This window comes from Lupinus angustifolius, chromosome LG15 (genome assembly GCF_001865875.1).
Source record: "Lupinus angustifolius cultivar Tanjil chromosome LG15, LupAngTanjil_v1.0, whole genome shotgun sequence".
In the NCBI taxonomy this organism is placed as follows: domain Eukaryota; kingdom Viridiplantae; phylum Streptophyta; class Magnoliopsida; order Fabales; family Fabaceae; genus Lupinus; species Lupinus angustifolius.
The window spans coordinates 12,994,389-13,012,486 of NC_032023.1; the positions used below are offsets into that span (position 1 = coordinate 12,994,389).

Genomic DNA, 18,098 nt, shown 5'->3' on the forward strand with positions numbered 1-18,098 from the left:
TTGGGAATCTTAGGTTGAGTTTCAGTAATGTCCATGATTTAGGGACTTGTTTTGGTAATGCTGGAACTGATGCATGAAAACACATAAGTTGTAGAATTAGTAGGACCAAAAAGACATGAATAGTGACCAAGCAATGAATTTTAACTGTCTATACTCAAATTCTGATTGTGGTGTGGAGACTGAAACAGGCTAAAGCTTACTATGTATGTGTGGTATTATTATTCGATTAATTCCAGTCTAATTAATAGCGTTTCAAGCAATATGAATGAATTTTTCTCATTTCTTATGACAGAAATCACCTTATAGCACTGTACTTTATACCTCGTTCTCTGAAGCACGGATTAGTCAAATACTTTCACGTGTCAGTGTCCGACACGGATACACTCAGATTCGCGAAGGATATGTATTCATAGAGTATCCAAAAATTAAAAAAATAAAATAAAATAAATATTAAGATATGTATCCGATTCGTTTTGAATAAAATATAGTATGTATGAATTCGTTTTCAGTAAAGTATAGGATATATAGATTCGTTTCCAATAAAACAGAATAAGATAAATTCGTTTCCAATAAAACAAGATAAGATAGATTTGTTTTCATTAAAATATGATAAGATAGATTTGTTCCAGAGGATAATGATTTTATGATATATTCGTTTTCATTAAAATAAAATAAGATAGATTTGTTATGGATGGAATGATTTTAAATTTCCATTATATTTTTTACTTTAGATATTTTGATTTACACTTATGATTTTCATATTTTATGTGTTTTTATTATTTTATACGTGTACCCCTGAACGTATGGTATCCTGTGTTTTAGAACAAGAAAAATGAGTGTCCATGTATCGGATACTTATCGTATCCGACACATGTATCACTATCCGTGCTTCATAGCGAGTGGCCTCGTCAACTGTGGTTATCTAGTGAAGCAAATGCTGACAGGTGCACTCTCGTCTCGTATGAGTTCATCCGTTTCATCATCTGACAGAATATTCCCACCTTCAAGCTTTGGAAGTTTTGAATCCCCTGGTATTCGGGCTTCTTCTTGTTTTTCCGGGCCCAATGCTGATATGAATGAATATGATGAAACAGACTTATTCTCAATATCATGGAATCAGGACTATGGTTGCTTTGCTGCCGGCACAAGTCATGGCTTTCATATCTATAATTGTGAACCTTTCAAAGAAATTTTCAGACGTGAGTTAAAAAACGGAGGGTTTAAATTTGTAGAGATGCTGTTCCGCTGCAACATTCTAGCTCTTGTTGGCGCTGCAGCCAATTCCAGTTATCCGCCAAATAAAGTTTTGATTTGGGATGATCATCAAAGCAGGTCCATTGCTGAATTTACATTTCGTTCTGAAGTTCATGGGGTGAAATTAAGACGTGATGGAATTGTTATTGTTCTTAAGCACAAGATATATGTTTACAACTTTATGGATCTAAAGCTTCTTCATCAGATTGAGACTCTGGCAAACCCTAGGGGGTTGTGCTGTCTTTCACACCATTCAAATACATTTGTTTTGGCTTGTCCAGGTCTTCACAAAGGACAGGTTCGAGTTGAACACTTTGGACTCAATGTGACAAAATTAATCAATGCTCATGATTCTCAAATTGCATGCTTCATGCTGACAATGGATGGGCTACTTCTTGCAACTGCTAGTGTAAAGGGAACTTTGATTAGAATCTTCAATACAATGGATGGGTCTCGTTTGCAAGAAGTAGGTTGCTACACGATGAATTTAATTATTATGATAGTCATTATCTTGAGAAATTTAACTTTAACATCATCATAGTATAAGATGGATGGACTTGAAGTTTACTTCCAACGATAATGTTTTACATTGTTTCTGAAAAGAAGCTTTTACACCTCAATATTCATTTGTTGTCAGCAAAAATTCTGAAGTAGAACTTTTCCCCAGCGGGATTTGGTCTCATCATCTTTATCAAAATATTTATTTTATTTTCACATTTCTTTAGGTAAGAAGAGGAGTAAATAGGGCTGAAATCAACAGTATAGCTCTGTCTCCAAATGTCCAGTGGTTGGCAGCATCAAGTGACAAAGGAACTGTTCATATATTCAGCCTGAAAGTGAGAGTTTCTGGGTTGGATAGCATCACACATCCAAACTCTCCTCAAGGACCTGCACTGTTTCATCAAAATTCTTCAACTTCTATAGATCCCTTGGTTTCTCCAAATACTGGTGCCAACCCCAATTCATTGTTATCTTTCATGAGAGGTAAACACCTTTTCTTATGTGTAATGCTGACTGCCTAGCACTAGGAAAGTGGAATTATCATAATTTAGAGTTTCAATAATTTTGTCCACTTCAAAGCTACATTTTCTGTGTGTTTAAACGATGATTCATGGGCCTTTATATAGATTTAGAAAACTTGATGGCATCACATGATTCTCATCTAGTCATTTATCTGAGTGCTTAGTATAAAATGTGCACATGCATGAAAATGATCGCCGCCTCCCCAGTCCCCAAGATGGGCTGTGTGTGCATGTTGGCCCTGCTCAAATTGTTCATTCCTTTTTGAAGAGTGACTCTAGATATATGACACAAAATTCAATTTTCTTCTGCTCCATCAGATAATTTACCAATGAATTTGTGCAGGGATACATGAAATGTTTTCTCCACATAGCAGTAGTTTTTTTCTGATTCATGTCCTTGCATAAGTATTACTTTTTCAACATCATCTTTTTGAAGAGTGTGCAGTTTATTTTTTCTAAAATCTAAATCATCTCATGGTTCTGAAGCTTACTTTAAGATGGGAAATTGCATAATATTTATGATCATTATCTGTTTGTTTTTTGCTTACCGTTCTTCATTGACAACATTGTAGGGATTTTACGAAAATATTTTAGCTCAGAATGGTCATTTGCACAGCTCCATTTACCTGGAAACACACAATTCATTGTGGCATTTGGATCTCTGAACTCTGTCATGATTGTTGGCATGGATGGGAGGTATGTGTATCTATCATCATCTTACTGTTATTTGGACTTCCCAGTTAGGTGTTTTGCCCTTTTTCCCACTAAAATCGATCCGCTGATCTTTAAAATTTTCAAACAGAATTGAGGTAAACATAATATCTTAAAGCGACACGTGGTTGTTCATGTCCAATTTTTTTTTAAGGATGACGCATGTGTGTTGATAATAACGGCTAATTTAGATTATGTATACAGGGGGCATATCAAGTGATAAAATTATTTGTAGGTGAAAGATTAGGAGTTATTTTAAGCCCTTTGATCAAATGCATGGCTGATTTTATTGCACCCAATAAAAAAGTCTTTGGGCATTCTCTTTTCATTCCAAAACAGAGCCTTTCTCTCTGACCACTGCAACACCTGAGCAGACCGCTACCAACAGCTTCAACATTCCCAATCTTTCTACAACACTGCTGCTATGTTGCTTTGGCCAGCTCCAATATGTAATATCCAAGGTTAACTTTGCCCCAACCATTCTCCATGTTGTCAAACTCTTTGCTCTATACTTCTCTGCTTGGCAAGCTTCGCGTCAACAACCAAGAAGACCAGTATGTGTTGGTTGATGGGTGGAGGGGAAGCTTTGAGGTTCCTTGGAAATGGGTGGTGAGGAACAAAATGAAAAAGAAACCATTAAGGTTCGTTTGCGAGTTGGGTTTTGGAGGAGAAGGAAGGGAAATGGAAGACTTTAGAGTCATCTCACAAGAGTATTTTTTTCATTTCTTCCCCTCCAAAACCCAACTTACAAACAGGCCCATAGGATCTTAGCTCTTGAGTGGTGTTGGTTCGTCATCAAGCATTCTGGCAGGGTTTACTTGCTGCTATGATGGTGGGCAATGGTCAGAGAGGAGGTACTGATTTGGAGGAAAAGGAGAGGCACGTGACATTCTCATTGAAGGGTTAAAAATAATTCCTTCACCTCTGCATAACAGTAACTCTTTCAGTTGATATGATATATATAGGAGTTAGACTACTCTTCGGTAACGGAGAAGGAAGTGTTGTGTAAAACAAGACAAAAAATAAATGATAATTATATCATTTTATTTACACTTACAATGCCATTTTTATCCATCAAACTAAGTGTGAAAATAACACTTCTCTTTCCAATAATGGAGAGAATCCCAACTCGATATATAAGGCAACCTGGAGTGGTAAATAAAACATAGATCATAGACATGTGTCATTAACATAAATGAATGGTTTAAATTTTAAATTAGAATTTGTTTAATGTTTAATTAAATAACAAAATTAAAATAGAAAGACAAGGAAACAAAGGGGTCTGAGAAGCAGCAAAACTTCACCTTCATCTAAAGCACCTAGGAAGAAGGAGAAATAGTGCCAATATCTTCCTCCATACTCACCTCCCTCCCTTAGTAGGTATTCATCGTATCCTCCTACTACTGAATCATGCAATATTATTGTGATGAACATGCATACTAAATTTAAAATAAAGCAGAATTTCTTAAGTCCTAATTTAATTTGACATTTACTTATATTTTTAAAGTATATTGCACTTAAAATGAATTAAATGGTGAGCACACCCGTAAGGTTATTTGTCTTTTGACCTGGAGGCTATAAATTCAAATCCTAAAAATAACATTTTTCGCTTGCGAATGTATGACTGTATATGTCTACCATCCCTATACCCACTAGGTGGGAGCTTGTGCATCTGTTATTGAACTCAGTGGATTTCCAAATATGTATACATATGCTATACTTTTAAAGGCGGAGAAGGTTTCAGTAGCTTCTTTTATAGTCATTCTTTCTATATAATTTGTTTTATTTCCCTTCACCCTCCTACCTCTGTACTTGACTGCGTATTTGCATGTTACAATTCCCTTAGCTTGAAAAGTAGTTTTTTGAAATGTATGTGACTTCTCTAGTACTTATGGAACTTGGTTCTCATTATTGTCCGCATCCTCACACCTCTGCTCTCCTTTTCTGTGATATCAGTTTCTACAAATGCAGCTTTGATCCAGTGCATGGTGGAGAGATGGTGCAGCAGGAATATGTTCGTTTTCTAAGATAAGGTACCAAACAGTGACCTCTTCTCAAGAAAGGTAAATATGTTGTGTCCAGCACCAGGCAATAAACTCTTCTCATTATGTGTAAATATGACATGATTCCCTCATATTGGAGGACCTTGAAATTCATTGTTGTCTATTATTTTGTTGTATATTTGGGAAAAGAGCAAATGAAATTGAAAGGATGAATACTGAGTGCAAAAGCTGCTTTGTAATTTGTAAATAAACTTGTTGAATATCTAACACCATCCTGTGGGAATTGTTGGAGTTTTCAGTCATGTTACATTACATGGGTACAATTATATCACTCTTTTACTGATACATGTATCAAAGTCACTGGTTTCGTTGACATCATCCAGTGATGATTAATACATGAACAATATACGATATATTGACAATATAAAAAATTCTTACATCAGTTGTGCATAGATATTAAACTCAAGAAAGTGTGATTTTTATTGCCGTAATGGATCTATAAGACCTGGGATGTCAAATTAAGGATACCAGGGGTTTTTTGTTTTTCTATTTAAGAAAAAAAGGATAGTTTTGGGGTTAGTACAATTTTTGAAGGAAAAGTGGTACTGAATGGGTCACTCGAACAAAATTATTTGATTGTCTTTGAAGTATTTTCTTGTTCTTTGAAATTATTTATTTTCAAGTCGATCTCTTAAATTATTTTTCAATTAGTTTTATAACTTAAAACTCATTTAGCATTTGTTTAATCAGAAGAATACTTGAGTTAATTTTGTACATCAATTATTTTGAACTCAGTGATACCAAAATTACAAGTTTTTGTTGAAAATTGAAAAAAGTGACCAAGAAAGTGGCAGATAGAATCAAAACAGAACAAGAAAAAAACTACACAACTACATCGAAAATATATAACAACTTTAAGCAATCTAATATAAAATGCAAGGCTCACACAAGGACATAAGAGAAGCACAAATATGGCACACGAGTTGAGAATTGTTGAAGCATTGTTTCACAAGCAGTATTAATATTTGACAAAATTCAATTTTAGAAACTAAAGATTTTCATCAGAGTTGTTGTCACCATTTTTTTTACATTAGTTTGGTTCCAACCATTTAATATTTCTCATGAGTATTAGATGCCAAAAATAAATGAACTTGTGATTTAGACAAAAAGTATAATATTTTAATTCATAATTAAGAAGATTCTGAGAACATTGATCTGGAGAAGATTATTTAATAGTTTTGGCAGTATTGCTCCCTTTATTTTCCACTTCTACAACTAACAAATGTTGGACTCTAAGATAAACCTTCATTGCTTGAGTTCCAAGAACAAATTCTTAAAGCATGCATCAGAATTTGGGCAGTGTCATAGCTTAGACCTTGTAGATTTTTCATCAAAAACAATCATCACCTTCCCTATTGCTTTCCTATCTCTGATAGCAGTAAAGGCAAGATTGGCCTGCAAGTATAAGAAATTGTTAAACCACACCCCCAGTGAATATATATGATGAACAGAGGAAAATACTGTAGCAAGTGATACATATTTCTGAATACAAAAAATGTAAATTTTTCATGAATAATATGATTTGTTAACCTGTGCCCTTAATTCTGACTCCTTAGGGTATAGGTTAAGAAGCATTTATTATCATTGATGTCAAGATAATCATATTTACTTTTGTCTAATGTTAGTTAATAATATTTAGATAAATGCTTTGTCATATTCATGTCTGAAATGCAAGAACATGTATATAATCTTCAAAAGCTTACAAGTTACAACAGTACTGAAATCTCATTAACTAAGGTTAGTTCTTAGGATATTATTGAATTAGAGAAAGGAAAAGGAGATTCACACGTTAAAATTAATAGATCAGCTGCAGAAAAACTTCTGACCTCTGACAAGCGATAAGTATGAGAAATGTGGATTGAAATCAAGCCTTTTGCCAACCAAGATAGTAGCTCCTTCAGAGAATCGTCAAGAACAGCCGGGCGATGTATTCTATAGCTACCCCAATAGAGACCATGCACTGTCCAATTCTGATACAATGATTTTAAGCAAGAGAAGTCATAACATAGAAATAAAGGATTCCAGTAATTTATACCAATATACTCACTTCACATATATAATCTGTGTGCATGTTTATATTTTATCATAACCACTTAAGAGGAACTTGTGAAATGCAGAATTAGTGCAAATATGCAATGCAGGCAGCAGAAAAACCAAAAACTCGAAAGTTTAAAAATTCCATTAAGCATTTTAGCAAATATTATGTATCTAAGCAAACCAGATTAAGCACTTTCATTAATATACTAAAGTTGATGGCCTTTTTCCAACTGCATGTGTGTTTCTCTCCATATCCCACATGATATTAAAATCATTTCATGCAAAATATGGTTTTAAATTCAAAGTCTGCATAAATTAAGCATTATCAGATCAAGGAACAAGTATTAAGTAATCCATTGAGCAAGGAAATTAGGTTAGACAAAGGTAAGATGGTAAATTCAAAGTCGGAAACTTCATTCGAGGTGTACCTTAACAAGAGATATGTTAACAGGGATGACCGGAACTTCTCCACTTGCAAACCCAATTATCAGAATGTTAGCTCCCCAGTTGAGAAGCTTCAAACTTTCTTTCGTAAGCTTCCCTCCAACCGGATCATACAGCACATCAACCCCTTTAAGCTTTCTAGTCTTGAGGAACTCTTTGACACTAGGAATAACATTTTCACTGGTCAAGTCTACCACATGATCAACACCAAGCGATTTCAAAAGCTTCACCTTTTCAGCTCCCCTGAAACCACATTATGCAAAACAAAAAAGACTCAACCCCAAATGTACTTAATTCCAAGTACATAGGACTATAGGAGTAACTATAAAATACAGAAATACAGACAAAAGATTTATGACATCATGTCATATGATGCAACCCATATAATATAATAAAACAATTCAGAACCTAGCAACAGCAATGACAATGGCATCACATGCTTTTCCAATCTGCACAGCTGCAAGGCCTACACCTCCTGCGGCACCCAAAACCAGCAACACCTACAATTCCATCACCCAATTAACCACCTATCATCGATATTTAATAATGGGCGGAGCAGGGAGGAAAGAAATGGAGTCGAATAGGACAAAGTTACCATAGCACTGTTTGGAATTTTTATGATGGAATGAATTGGAATGTAGCAAATAATAAGTTGGATTCATATCATTGTGTCCATACCCCAAATTGTAACATTTAAAAAGTCCAAACAATAAAACCAAATATCAATCCTATCATCCCGACACACAGAGATTATTTGTTTTAAATTGTGGTTACGACTATGCTGTGTTTACTACAATTGTGGTCCTGGCGTGGTTGCGGAAAATCCACAACATTGCAAATTTGCAGCCACAATCAGAATCGCAGACTGCAATCATAATTCCCCAATTTAAAACCATCACTATAACCATTATCCAACAACAAGTGAAGTAAGCATTAACCACAGAGGAAATGTTAAAGCATGTTGAGATACCTGACCAGGCTTCAATTGAGCTCTATGAACAAGTGCAACATGAGAAGTGCCAGATGCTACAGCAAGTGCTCCAGCAGCAACCAGATCACAACCTTCCGGCACTTGAAACCTTCAAAATTCACAACTTTACACACACACAAAATAATCCAAAAACTATGTATAAAACAAAATAACTCATCTAAGAAACAAAGCAAATTAAAGGTATCTCACAATTGGGTCTCATCAACAACAATGAATTCAGCAAAAGAATCAAGAGCAGCGAAGGAACAAACAGGGTCCCCAACTTTAAAGTTTGAAACTTTGAGACCAACAGCATCAACATAGCCAGAAAAATCAGATCCTGGGATGAATGGCAATGGTGGTTTCTCTTGGTACTTGCCCAAAACCTGAAGATAATTGGCAAAATTCAAGCTTGTGGCTTTGACTCTGACTCTTACAGAAGTGGGAGAATTGAGTTGAGGGATTGGGTGATTCTTCGATACAATTATTGGGCTTGACTTGTCTTCAATAGACAATGTTGGATCGCCCAATTCTCTGCACACCAGAGCTTCCATTTCTTACCCTCTTGAGGATGATCGATAATCTGCTAATCTATGTGTATTAATCTTAGGTTCACGTTATAAAATTGGTTCCTCAATTTCATCGCACTCCATCATTTTGGTACTTAAATATTGTTATTTTTAATTAAATATTATATATATTGTTATTATTTTATAATCAATTTTAGTAATCAAAGTATGATGATAAATTAACATATAACTTATTCCTAATTTGGGTAGAGTAAAGTATATATCAAATTAAACTCAATTTATATAATAAATATCAAAATTATAAAATTATATATAGTATAACATTAAAACACAAAAGAGGTGTATTATAATGATAAACAGTATGTTTCTCCTAGGTTTAATATGGGTTCAGGCTACCAAAACTCAACATGGACATGGATGATAATCTATTTTTTAGTCTCACTATGTTCAAGTTCATATATGAAAATTTAGGTTCAAAGTTGGATCAGAATAAACTCATCCCCAATCGTTGGTCCTTGCAAATTACAACTTTTCATTTTGGACTTATTTTTTTGCCACTAGAGATTACAAATATTTGTCACATGAGATATCACGTTAGATTAACTCATGTTCACTAATGTGAAATACTATTCACAGGTGTCAGTTAGACTACACAAGCTTTGTAATGGTAATTTTATAAACCACATTGATATTTTACCTTTTTTGGTATTTTACTAATGAAATGACATTTTAAAATGTTTATGATATATTTTACATTTTTTTCAAAAAAGAATACAAAAACAAAGTTCATTTCTCTCTAAGTTAAAAACTTAAAATATCAAATTTTAATATAGATTTCTAACATCCCTTTTAGATCAAGTTAACATTTTTTATATTTTATTACATACATAGTGTATATCAGACTAAATATAAAACACCTTAAATTATTATTAGACTAAATAAGCTTTCTCATGATAATTTTATAAAACCACGTTGATATTTTACAGTTTTTGGTATTTTACTAGAATAAATTAAATGAGATTTTAAAATGTTTATGACATATTTTAAATTATTTGTTTTTGCAAAAAAGAATACAAAAACTAAGTTCATTTTTTCATAAGTTAAAATATCAAATTTTAATATGAATTTATAATATTCATTTGAGTAAATTACACTAACACCTCCTGAGTTTTAGTGAAATTACACAAACTACCTAGACTTTTTTAAAACCTACTCAAATCCCCTAATTATATATATACATTACACTGACCACCCATGTAAGATAGATAAATGTAATTTCTTAAATAAAAAATGGTGACAAGTGTAATTAAGTCAAACAAAATACGTATATTGTGAAAACAAGTCCAAATAGTATAAGAGTCGATGTTTATTCTTTATTTTGGTTAGTTAAAATATAATATGCGGGTAATTTAAACATCTCCTTAGACTTATTGATGTAGTTTGTAACGAATAAAAAATAATGAATATACATGAAGTTTATACTGTTTGGACTTGTCTCCACAATATAACATATTTTGTTTTATTTAATTACATTCGTCATTATTTTTGTTTAAGAAATTAGACTTATATCTCGGTTATAAAGTTTGTTCAGTCAAATTTTATCAGCAAAGACATGTGCATATGCTTTACTAGTACACCCTTAGTGATTGAGTTTGTTTTGGTTAGATGCGTAGCACTTTTCATTCCCCCAAGTTAGTGTAATATATATGTATAAATAGGGATGATTTGTATTGATTTAAAAAAGTTATGGATGGTTTGTGTAATTTCATTAAAACTTGGGAGTGTCAGTATAATTTACTCTATTCATTTTAGATTAAGTTAACATTTTTTATATTTTGTTACATACATATTGTATATTAGACTAGATATAAAATAAGTTAAATTATTATTAGACTAAATAAGTTTTAATGATAATTTTATAGACCACATTTATATTTTACCTTTTTTTGGGTATTTTACTAGAATAGATGAAATGAGATTTTAAAACATTTACGACACGTTCTACATTATTATTATTTTTGTAAAAAAGAATACAAAAATTAAGTTCATTTCTCCATAAGTTGAAATATCAAAGTTTAATATGAATTTCTATTATTCCTTTGAGATCAAGTTAACATTTTTCATATTTTGTTACATGTTAAATTATTATTAGACTAAAAATAAGCTCTGTAGTGATATTTTTATAGATCACGTTAATATTTTACTAGAATAAATGAAACAAGATTTGAAAATGTTTATGACATATTTTACATTAATATTTTATTAAAAATAATATAAAAGCTAAGTTCATTTCTCCATAAGTTAAAATATCAAAATTTAACATAAATGTCTAATTTTCTTTGGTACTATAGATATTCGACTCTAAAGTATATAATAACCAATTTATTTTGTGTGTAATTATCTTATATACGAGAGTATTAACCAGTGAACCAATATGCTGTTGCTAATGTTATATGCCAGTGCATACCTGTTTTACTTGCTACCGACCACAGTTTGTGGTTGTTGGTGATTTTATCCTTAACTTAGTTGATGAAGTGAATGAAGATTACAAGCTTGAACTGACACAAACTCAATCTCACTTGTGAGAAGAATTGTGAGGTTTGTTCTTCAAATGTTGAATTGTGAGCAATTGGGGTTCCTGGCCCTTCCTCCTTATTTACCATCACATTGCAGTAACAACAAGTGTGGATATTCATATATTTGGCGCATAAACAAGTATCATTCCCCTCTTATATTTGCTTCTTCTTCTTCAGCTCCATCAGTTAGTGGTTCGGGTGATGAGTATTCTGGTAACTTTGTCTTCTTTATCTTTTAATTTCTTTTTCTTCACCAAACTACGTTATTACTTTCATTTCCTTTTTCATATTTCATTCATGTCTTTCATTTCTGTTTTATTTCATGGAAGAACCAATCAAGTAGTTGAGAAAAGAAGGAAGAGTTATGAAATATATCTCAATTATCAATGATCAAAATCCCTTTCATTTTCTGGAATTTGGATTTGGTTTCACTCTTCCAGAGTATGTAGTTTGGGAAAATAAAAGAGAAAGGAAAAGAATATTTGTACATCAATTATGCACATCACTTTTACAATAGTGATGAGCATGCAAATAACGGCTGATCCACCTATATTTTTGGCAACTGCTAAACTGATTAAGGGATTAAAAAAAGTTTGTATTGGAATCACATCGAAAAATACTTTATCTGGTTTTCCAACATAGACTCAACTCTCTTTGATTCTTAATCAGTACACTAGTCACTACTGCACGAGGCTCAGGTTAAATATACGTAGCCTTACCCCTGCAAGCGGAAAAGCTGTTTTCAGGATTTGAATCCGTCACATCATGGTCACTAAGCAACAACCTTACTGTTGTGTCAAACTCACCCTCTAATCAGTACACTAGTTAGTGAGACCCAATATTTTTTGCCGATTGATGATGATAATCGACTACCAGCTTGTGGTGATTGGTGTATTATTGATCAACTTGTATTATGTGGTGATCAATGTCAAAATGATGTGCAGATTATTATGGTGTGTGAATAGAAAACTGAAAGGAAAACCAACACTTGTAATCAACATTGTTTTCATTGTGGAAAATCATTATTATTGCTTGGTTACTTATACAAGTGCTTTTTGTTGAACCCCGTATCTTCAGAGCAGTTGGTGGGTGTGGTAACAAAGAAGAAAAAGAGAATAATAGCTGGCATAGATCAGGACGAATTAGTGGATCCAAAGCTTTTAGCTGATCTAGACAGTACTTTTTGTGAGTTCAAAGGAGTACAAATACACCACAAGATATATGATGCTGTATCCCAACCACAAAACTCGTTACAGAACCAAACTGTTTCTGATCAAATCAAGAAGCTAGGTTTTCCCATGATTCTGTTACATGGATTTGGAGCCTCAGTTTTCTCTTGGAAACAAGTTATGAAGCCTTTGGCAGAGGTCACTGGTTCTAAAGTTCTTGCATTTGATAGGCCAGCCTTTGGATTGACATCAAGGATAAATTTGTCTAGCCATCGTTTTGCAGGAGCAGGAGACGCGAGGCCTCTAAATCCATATTCAATGGCATTTTCAGTGCTTGCTACCTTGTACTTTATGGGTTTATTAAATGCCGAGAAAGCAATTTTAGTGGGGTATGTGAATACTGAATGTTCTATTATCTGTCTTGTTAAATGGTTTTTTCCTGAGGAATCAGGTTATTTTCATCCACCTAAGTAGTGGCATGCTTCCCACGGTAGTTATAAGATGCCAGCCAAATAAGCACATATATTGTATCGACACATCTGATTGTCCAAGTTGTTACACATATGGTTGCATTAATATGATTGTCTCCGTTCTTAAGTTGTAGCCATGGTATAAGGAATCAGACTTTAGTCACATGGAATCATGAATTTCCCTTGTAGGTAAATAAGATTTACATATTTCTAGTGGTCTTTTATTTCCTTTTCTTCATTTTAACCTCTTTCTCCAGTGAAGTCAGGTCTTAGTTTGTTATGTATAATTGATACTGAATTATTAAAGTTTAACAACAAAAGATGTGTTTCTGACCCACTGTTTCCCCCTTTTTAAAAGCTGAGATTATTCAAAATGACAATTCAGGCACTCAGCTGGTTCACTTGTAGCAGTTAATACATATTTTGAAGCTCCGGAACGTGTTGCTGCTCTGATCCTTGTTGCCCCAGCAATTTTTGCTCCACTTACTACACCCAAAAGTGTTAAAGAAAATCAATCAGGACAGGATAACCAAACAAAAGAAGACAATAGTTCTATCACAAAAAATCCAATTTTTGGGCTTTACAAGTTGTTGTCCAAGATTAGCAAGCACATTGCAGAGGCAATAACACAGATGACGAAGGGGATGATAGTTATGCTCAACTCATTGTATCGGAAATTTTTATCAGCTATCTTGCGTTCTTCCCTAGCTATAATGCTGGTAATGAAAAGAACTTGTTCATGGATAATGCAATAGTTTGTTCAGTCATTATTGGAAAATCCAAGAGAAACAAGAAATTGTTGGGTTAATAAATACAACTGCATTGAACCCATGAAAACCTCTCCATTGAGTTGGTATCCTGTACAATTCCTTCAAACCAAATTTTCTCAGTTCTTAGCATGAATTGTAGAGTTGAAGTGCATGTAGTGCGCTATATATATATGTGTGTGTGTTGGACGACCGTTTTTGGTTGTTTGTAGACTGTAATTTTCAAACTTGCACTCTCAATAATTTGTCATGATATTTTGGTAAACAACCTAGCTGATGGCCTCTTTGTCCATATGAATCTCAGGTAAGAATGGCAATTGATAAGTTTGGTACTGCTGCTGTTCGAAGTGCGTGGTATGACCCAAAACTGGTTTCTGAGCATGTGCTTAGTGGTTATACAAGGGTAATCTCACTGTCATTTCCTATTTCCTTGTTTTGTCGCTACTGTCTTTTTTGTCTCCCTTGTACTCATAGTCAATGCTCACCTGGCACTGAATGCAGCCATTGAGGACCAACGATTGGGATAGGGCACTGGTGGAATACACTGCAGCACTGCTTCTGGATGAGGAATCTAAAACAAAGCCATCGCTTTCTCAAAGGCTTCATGAAATATCATGTCCTGGTAATATATTTATCCATTAATTGTGTTCAATCCATTAGGGACTTTTGTGATGACATCAAATCTGGTTGACCGAATATAGCTGCCAAGCGCTAATCAATGTTACTAGTTTCTTTTCTATTAACTGAGCAAATCAATTGGCACATACCACATAGTTTTGATTTTTTGGTTCATGATGTAATTATTTGTTCATTTCCTAGTTGCTGTTCCTGATTTAGTGTTGAATAATGTATCTCTTTCAATTAGCATAATTGATACCCTGAATTCAATACTTAGCTTAATTGATTATAATTGTTTGAATGGGCAGTTTTGATTGTCACTGGTGATACTGACAGAATAGTCCCTTCATGGAATGCTGAGAGACTTTCACGAGCCATACCAGGAGCATCGTTTGAAGTAATTAAGCAATGTGGTCATTTGCCCCATGAAGAAAAAGTGGAGGAGTTTATTTCAATTGTTGAAAACTTCCTAGGGAAACTAGTTGGAGATTCAACTGAGCAGCATCTACAATCTGTAATGTGAAATTTCAACAACTCAAGCATCCCTTTTTACATCATAGAAGATCCATATAATATATGGCAGATACTAATGCAGTTTATCAGGTGGTGAAAGATGCAGTGAAGCTGTAACGAGTCATGATCTTACTTAGTTCATGAAGCACAATGATCTCTGTCAAACAGCTAATGAAAAGCTTGGAAGTGGAAGAAAAAAGCTAATAAGCAATGACCCAAATTTTTTAGGGGTGTAACAATGACCTATAAATGCATTAAATTGCTGCTAGCCTGTGATATAGTACTTGAAGAACATATGTAACTCCAGTATACCCTTGACTATTGGGCCTATAACATGGATGTCTCCTTAGGTGTAACAAGACTTATTTGTTATCTATTTGATTTTAATATTAAGTTATCTTTTTTTTGTTCCTTCTGTGCTTAAAATAATCACCAAGTCATTAAAGCTAGCAACTTCTCATTGAAGAAATAAAAAACATAGCAATTTACAGAGAAAAATAATAAAAATAACTTGATCTTTCAGCTATGAGTGACACCTGGAATTTTCTTTAACAGAAACCCAAGAATATTGAAACCTTTGGGATTGGGCATATCTAGTTTACTGGTGCATTGGGTACTGCCAAATATAGTTATAGAAGGTTCTTAAGTCATTGTTCAGAAAGGTGGATCATCTTCTTCAGTAAGATTAGCATCTCCTAAGCCTGGAGGAACATCAAATCCTGATATGAAATGATCACCAAATATTACAGCACCAGCTGCTAATGCCCCAGCGCCTAGCCCTACAGCGAACCCTGGAGGTCCCCTCCACCGGGTGCCTGCCCCTGACCGCACCATGTCTGTGAAGCCTGGTGATAAGTCATCATTTCTTGGGAGAAAAGTTGGAATATAACCAACATTTGAGGATGGAAGAGTTGTTCTAGTTCTAGATGGCTGGTGGTAGCTTGGTCCAACTGCTGCATGGTAACTTGGTTCACGCACATATGGGTCAGAATAGTCAGGGGTTTTTGTTTGTAGATGATTTTCTGGTTGATGAATTGAAGCTTGAAGCTGCTGCTGTGAGTATCCTTGCTCTAATCCACCCTTTATGGTCAATTGGGTATTTCTTCCACGATCTAAGAGCACCATTCCTTCCTTGCTACCTACGGAACAAACTTAGATTTCTTGAGATCAAGTTAAGCATTTTTTAAGATCAGAGGTAACTTGAATCAAACTTGTCAGCTTCCATTTAAGTTATGCCACCAATTATCAGGAATTAGAAATGATATTTTGCACATAAAAAATCTTACATCATTGTTCCTTTTTACATAATAAAAGAGACAAGAAAAATGACCTCAACTTTCTATCTTTATTTTGCACATAAAAAAAAGAAAACACATTTCAACACACAAACTTCCTATCTTTATTTTTCCAAACAAGTGAAGTGTAAAAATGACCTGAACTGTATGTATAAATATTATGACTATATAACATTTCATACACAGGTAGATTAGAATGGATCAAGATATTATGTTATTGTTCTCTTTGATCACAAATTTTAGTGAAACCAAAATGTTCTACTACTTTATCTCATGTCCTATTGTTTTGTTTCATCCTATTATGATACGTTATACAAATGCTACCTGTGAATGAAGGAGAGAAACAAAATATGCTTAATGCAGAAGAACAGCAACAGCAAAGCTGAAAGGCAAGTTTGCTGTTGTCTTTAGGTTGCAAAGTAATCATATACCTGTTTTGGAATTTTGCTCTTTCTTTTCCTCAAAAATACGAATTGAAATATCAATGAAACCAATTGGTTTTCCGGATTTCGTTTTTCGTAGTTGGTAGCTCTGAACTTCCTTATGCCTCGCCTTTGAGACCTCAGAATTCTTTACCTGCTTGACAAGAAACTCTTTGAGAACAATAGTTGCTGAGCCCTGAAGCTTTTCTGTTAGGAATATTGGTTCTAAACTGTAAACTTCCACATTCAGTGCCAAATTTTGGAAGTTTGGTGCCGAGTCATCGACAGGAATGGCAAATTTGGTTCTCCAAACAGGATTTGGATTCCTAGAATCATCAACTTTGGTGCAATATTTGCTGTTATGGTCAATCCACCCTACAGCAAACCATTGACGTTTCCAAAGCGACGCTGAATGCTCGATTCCATGAGCAGATATCAAACACACTTCCACCCAGATAACTCCCATAGAAATTAGAGAGATGAACAAAATTGAGATTTTAGAAATTTGTATGATGTTTTCTCCTTAAGCTTCTGTATGTTGCGCCAGGAATAGAGATAAGGCAAACGTGTTCTGTGGTATTTTAAGGGCTACTTTACTTTGTTAGTGAGAAAACTCTTATATGCTTTTCCAGCTAAGTGCATAAGGAGGTAGAAAGGAATCTGTTAAATGTGCTTACATTGTGGAATTAATTGAAATCTCCTCATGCAAAGGTGGAAGCTTCATAAATTAATATATATATGATATTTTCACTCTATCCCATATCCTTTCTAAACATACTTTGTAATCATATTATAAAGTATGTAGAAAATGGTGTTGGTTATTATGAAGAAGTTTTTGAATGAGTTAAAGAACATATAAGTGAATGGAACTATAGTCCTAATACTTTAAGATTTTTTGTCAAGATATGGTATCAAGTCCATTTATATATTTCTTTTACTTAGCCTAAGGAAAAAACACCTTAGTTGTTGATGAAATTTCCCAACAAGTGGTATTAGAGACTAATCTGAAGGATACACCACAGAAATTATACCAACATTACTACATGGAAAAGAAAATATTCAAATATCAAAACATGTAGGAAGCTGCTTGGAGGAAGTGAACAACCCAATTTTTATTTAAAAAAATCAGTTCAGAAATTGTGTTGGGTCAAATGAATTGAGAACGGTGTAATAGGAAGCATAATAAAAAAAATCAATGATTTCCTTAATTTTTGTAAAACAATCAAGAATAATACCC

The 18,098-nt window shown here is 33.9% G+C and overlaps 4 protein-coding genes across 4 annotated transcripts; 2 read left to right on the top strand and 2 right to left on the bottom strand.

Moving 5' to 3' along the window:
- On the top strand, positions 835–5,136 carry LOC109328479 (autophagy-related protein 18c-like). The gene is made up of 4 exons (XM_019561963.1): positions 835–1,720; positions 1,980–2,238; positions 2,849–2,972; positions 4,944–5,136. Exons 1-4 carry the CDS (start codon positions 872–874, stop codon positions 5,017–5,019), a joined length of 1,308 nt encoding a protein of 435 aa, XP_019417508.1. The 5' UTR covers positions 835–871; the 3' UTR covers positions 5,020–5,136.
- On the bottom strand, positions 6,150–9,146 carry LOC109328480 (quinone oxidoreductase-like protein 2 homolog). Its single transcript, XM_019561964.1, has 6 exons — positions 8,712–9,146; positions 8,502–8,610; positions 7,940–8,031; positions 7,516–7,774; positions 6,877–7,020; positions 6,150–6,445 (listed from the first exon to the last, which is right to left on the bottom strand). The coding sequence occupies exons 1-6, from the start codon at positions 9,053–9,055 to the stop codon at positions 6,353–6,355; spliced, it is 1,041 nt and encodes a 346-aa protein (XP_019417509.1). The 5' UTR covers positions 9,056–9,146; the 3' UTR covers positions 6,150–6,352.
- LOC109328193 (2-hydroxy-6-oxononadienedioate/2-hydroxy-6-oxononatrienedioate hydrolase) lies at positions 11,490–15,500 on the top strand. The gene is made up of 6 exons (XM_019561537.1): positions 11,490–11,820; positions 12,685–13,165; positions 13,632–13,965; positions 14,318–14,416; positions 14,515–14,635; positions 14,940–15,500. The coding sequence occupies exons 1-6, from the start codon at positions 11,643–11,645 to the stop codon at positions 15,152–15,154; spliced, it is 1,428 nt and encodes a 475-aa protein (XP_019417082.1). The 5' UTR covers positions 11,490–11,642; the 3' UTR covers positions 15,155–15,500.
- Positions 15,372–17,541, bottom strand: LOC109328194. The gene is made up of 2 exons (XM_019561538.1): positions 16,871–17,541; positions 15,372–16,283 (listed from the first exon to the last, which is right to left on the bottom strand). The coding sequence occupies exons 1-2, from the start codon at positions 17,325–17,327 to the stop codon at positions 15,799–15,801; spliced, it is 942 nt and encodes a 313-aa protein (XP_019417083.1). The 5' UTR covers positions 17,328–17,541; the 3' UTR covers positions 15,372–15,798.

Coding starts and splice junctions, on each gene's coding strand:
- LOC109328193 (XM_019561537.1), top strand. CDS start 11,643: ATGTTGAATTGTGAGCAATTGGGGTTCCTGGCCCTTCCTCCTTATTTA. Junction 11,821..12,684: donor TTCGGGTGATGAGTATTCTG/GTAACTTTGTCT, acceptor CCGTATCTTCAG/AGCAGTTGGTGGGTGTGGTA. Junction 14,417..14,514: donor TGCTTAGTGGTTATACAAGG/GTAATCTCACTG, acceptor CACTGAATGCAG/CCATTGAGGACCAACGATTG.
- LOC109328479 (XM_019561963.1), top strand. CDS start 872: ATGTATCACTATCCGTGCTTCATAGCGAGTGGCCTCGTCAACTGTGGT. Junction 1,721..1,979: donor ATGGGTCTCGTTTGCAAGAA/GTAGGTTGCTAC, acceptor ACATTTCTTTAG/GTAAGAAGAGGAGTAAATAG. Junction 2,973..4,943: donor ATTGTTGGCATGGATGGGAG/GTATGTGTATCT, acceptor CTGTGATATCAG/TTTCTACAAATGCAGCTTTG.
- LOC109328194 (XM_019561538.1), bottom strand. CDS start 17,327: ATGGGAGTTATCTGGGTGGAAGTGTGTTTGATATCTGCTCATGGAATC. Junction 16,284..16,870: donor AGAGCAAAATTCCAAAACAG/GTATATGATTAC, acceptor TTTGTTCCGTAG/GTAGCAAGGAAGGAATGGTG.
- LOC109328480 (XM_019561964.1), bottom strand. CDS start 9,055: ATGGAAGCTCTGGTGTGCAGAGAATTGGGCGATCCAACATTGTCTATT. Junction 8,032..8,501: donor CTCAATTGAAGCCTGGTCAG/GTATCTCAACAT, acceptor ATGGAATTGTAG/GTGTTGCTGGTTTTGGGTGC. Junction 7,021..7,515: donor TTAACATATCTCTTGTTAAG/GTACACCTCGAA, acceptor TCATTGTATCAG/AATTGGACAGTGCATGGTCT.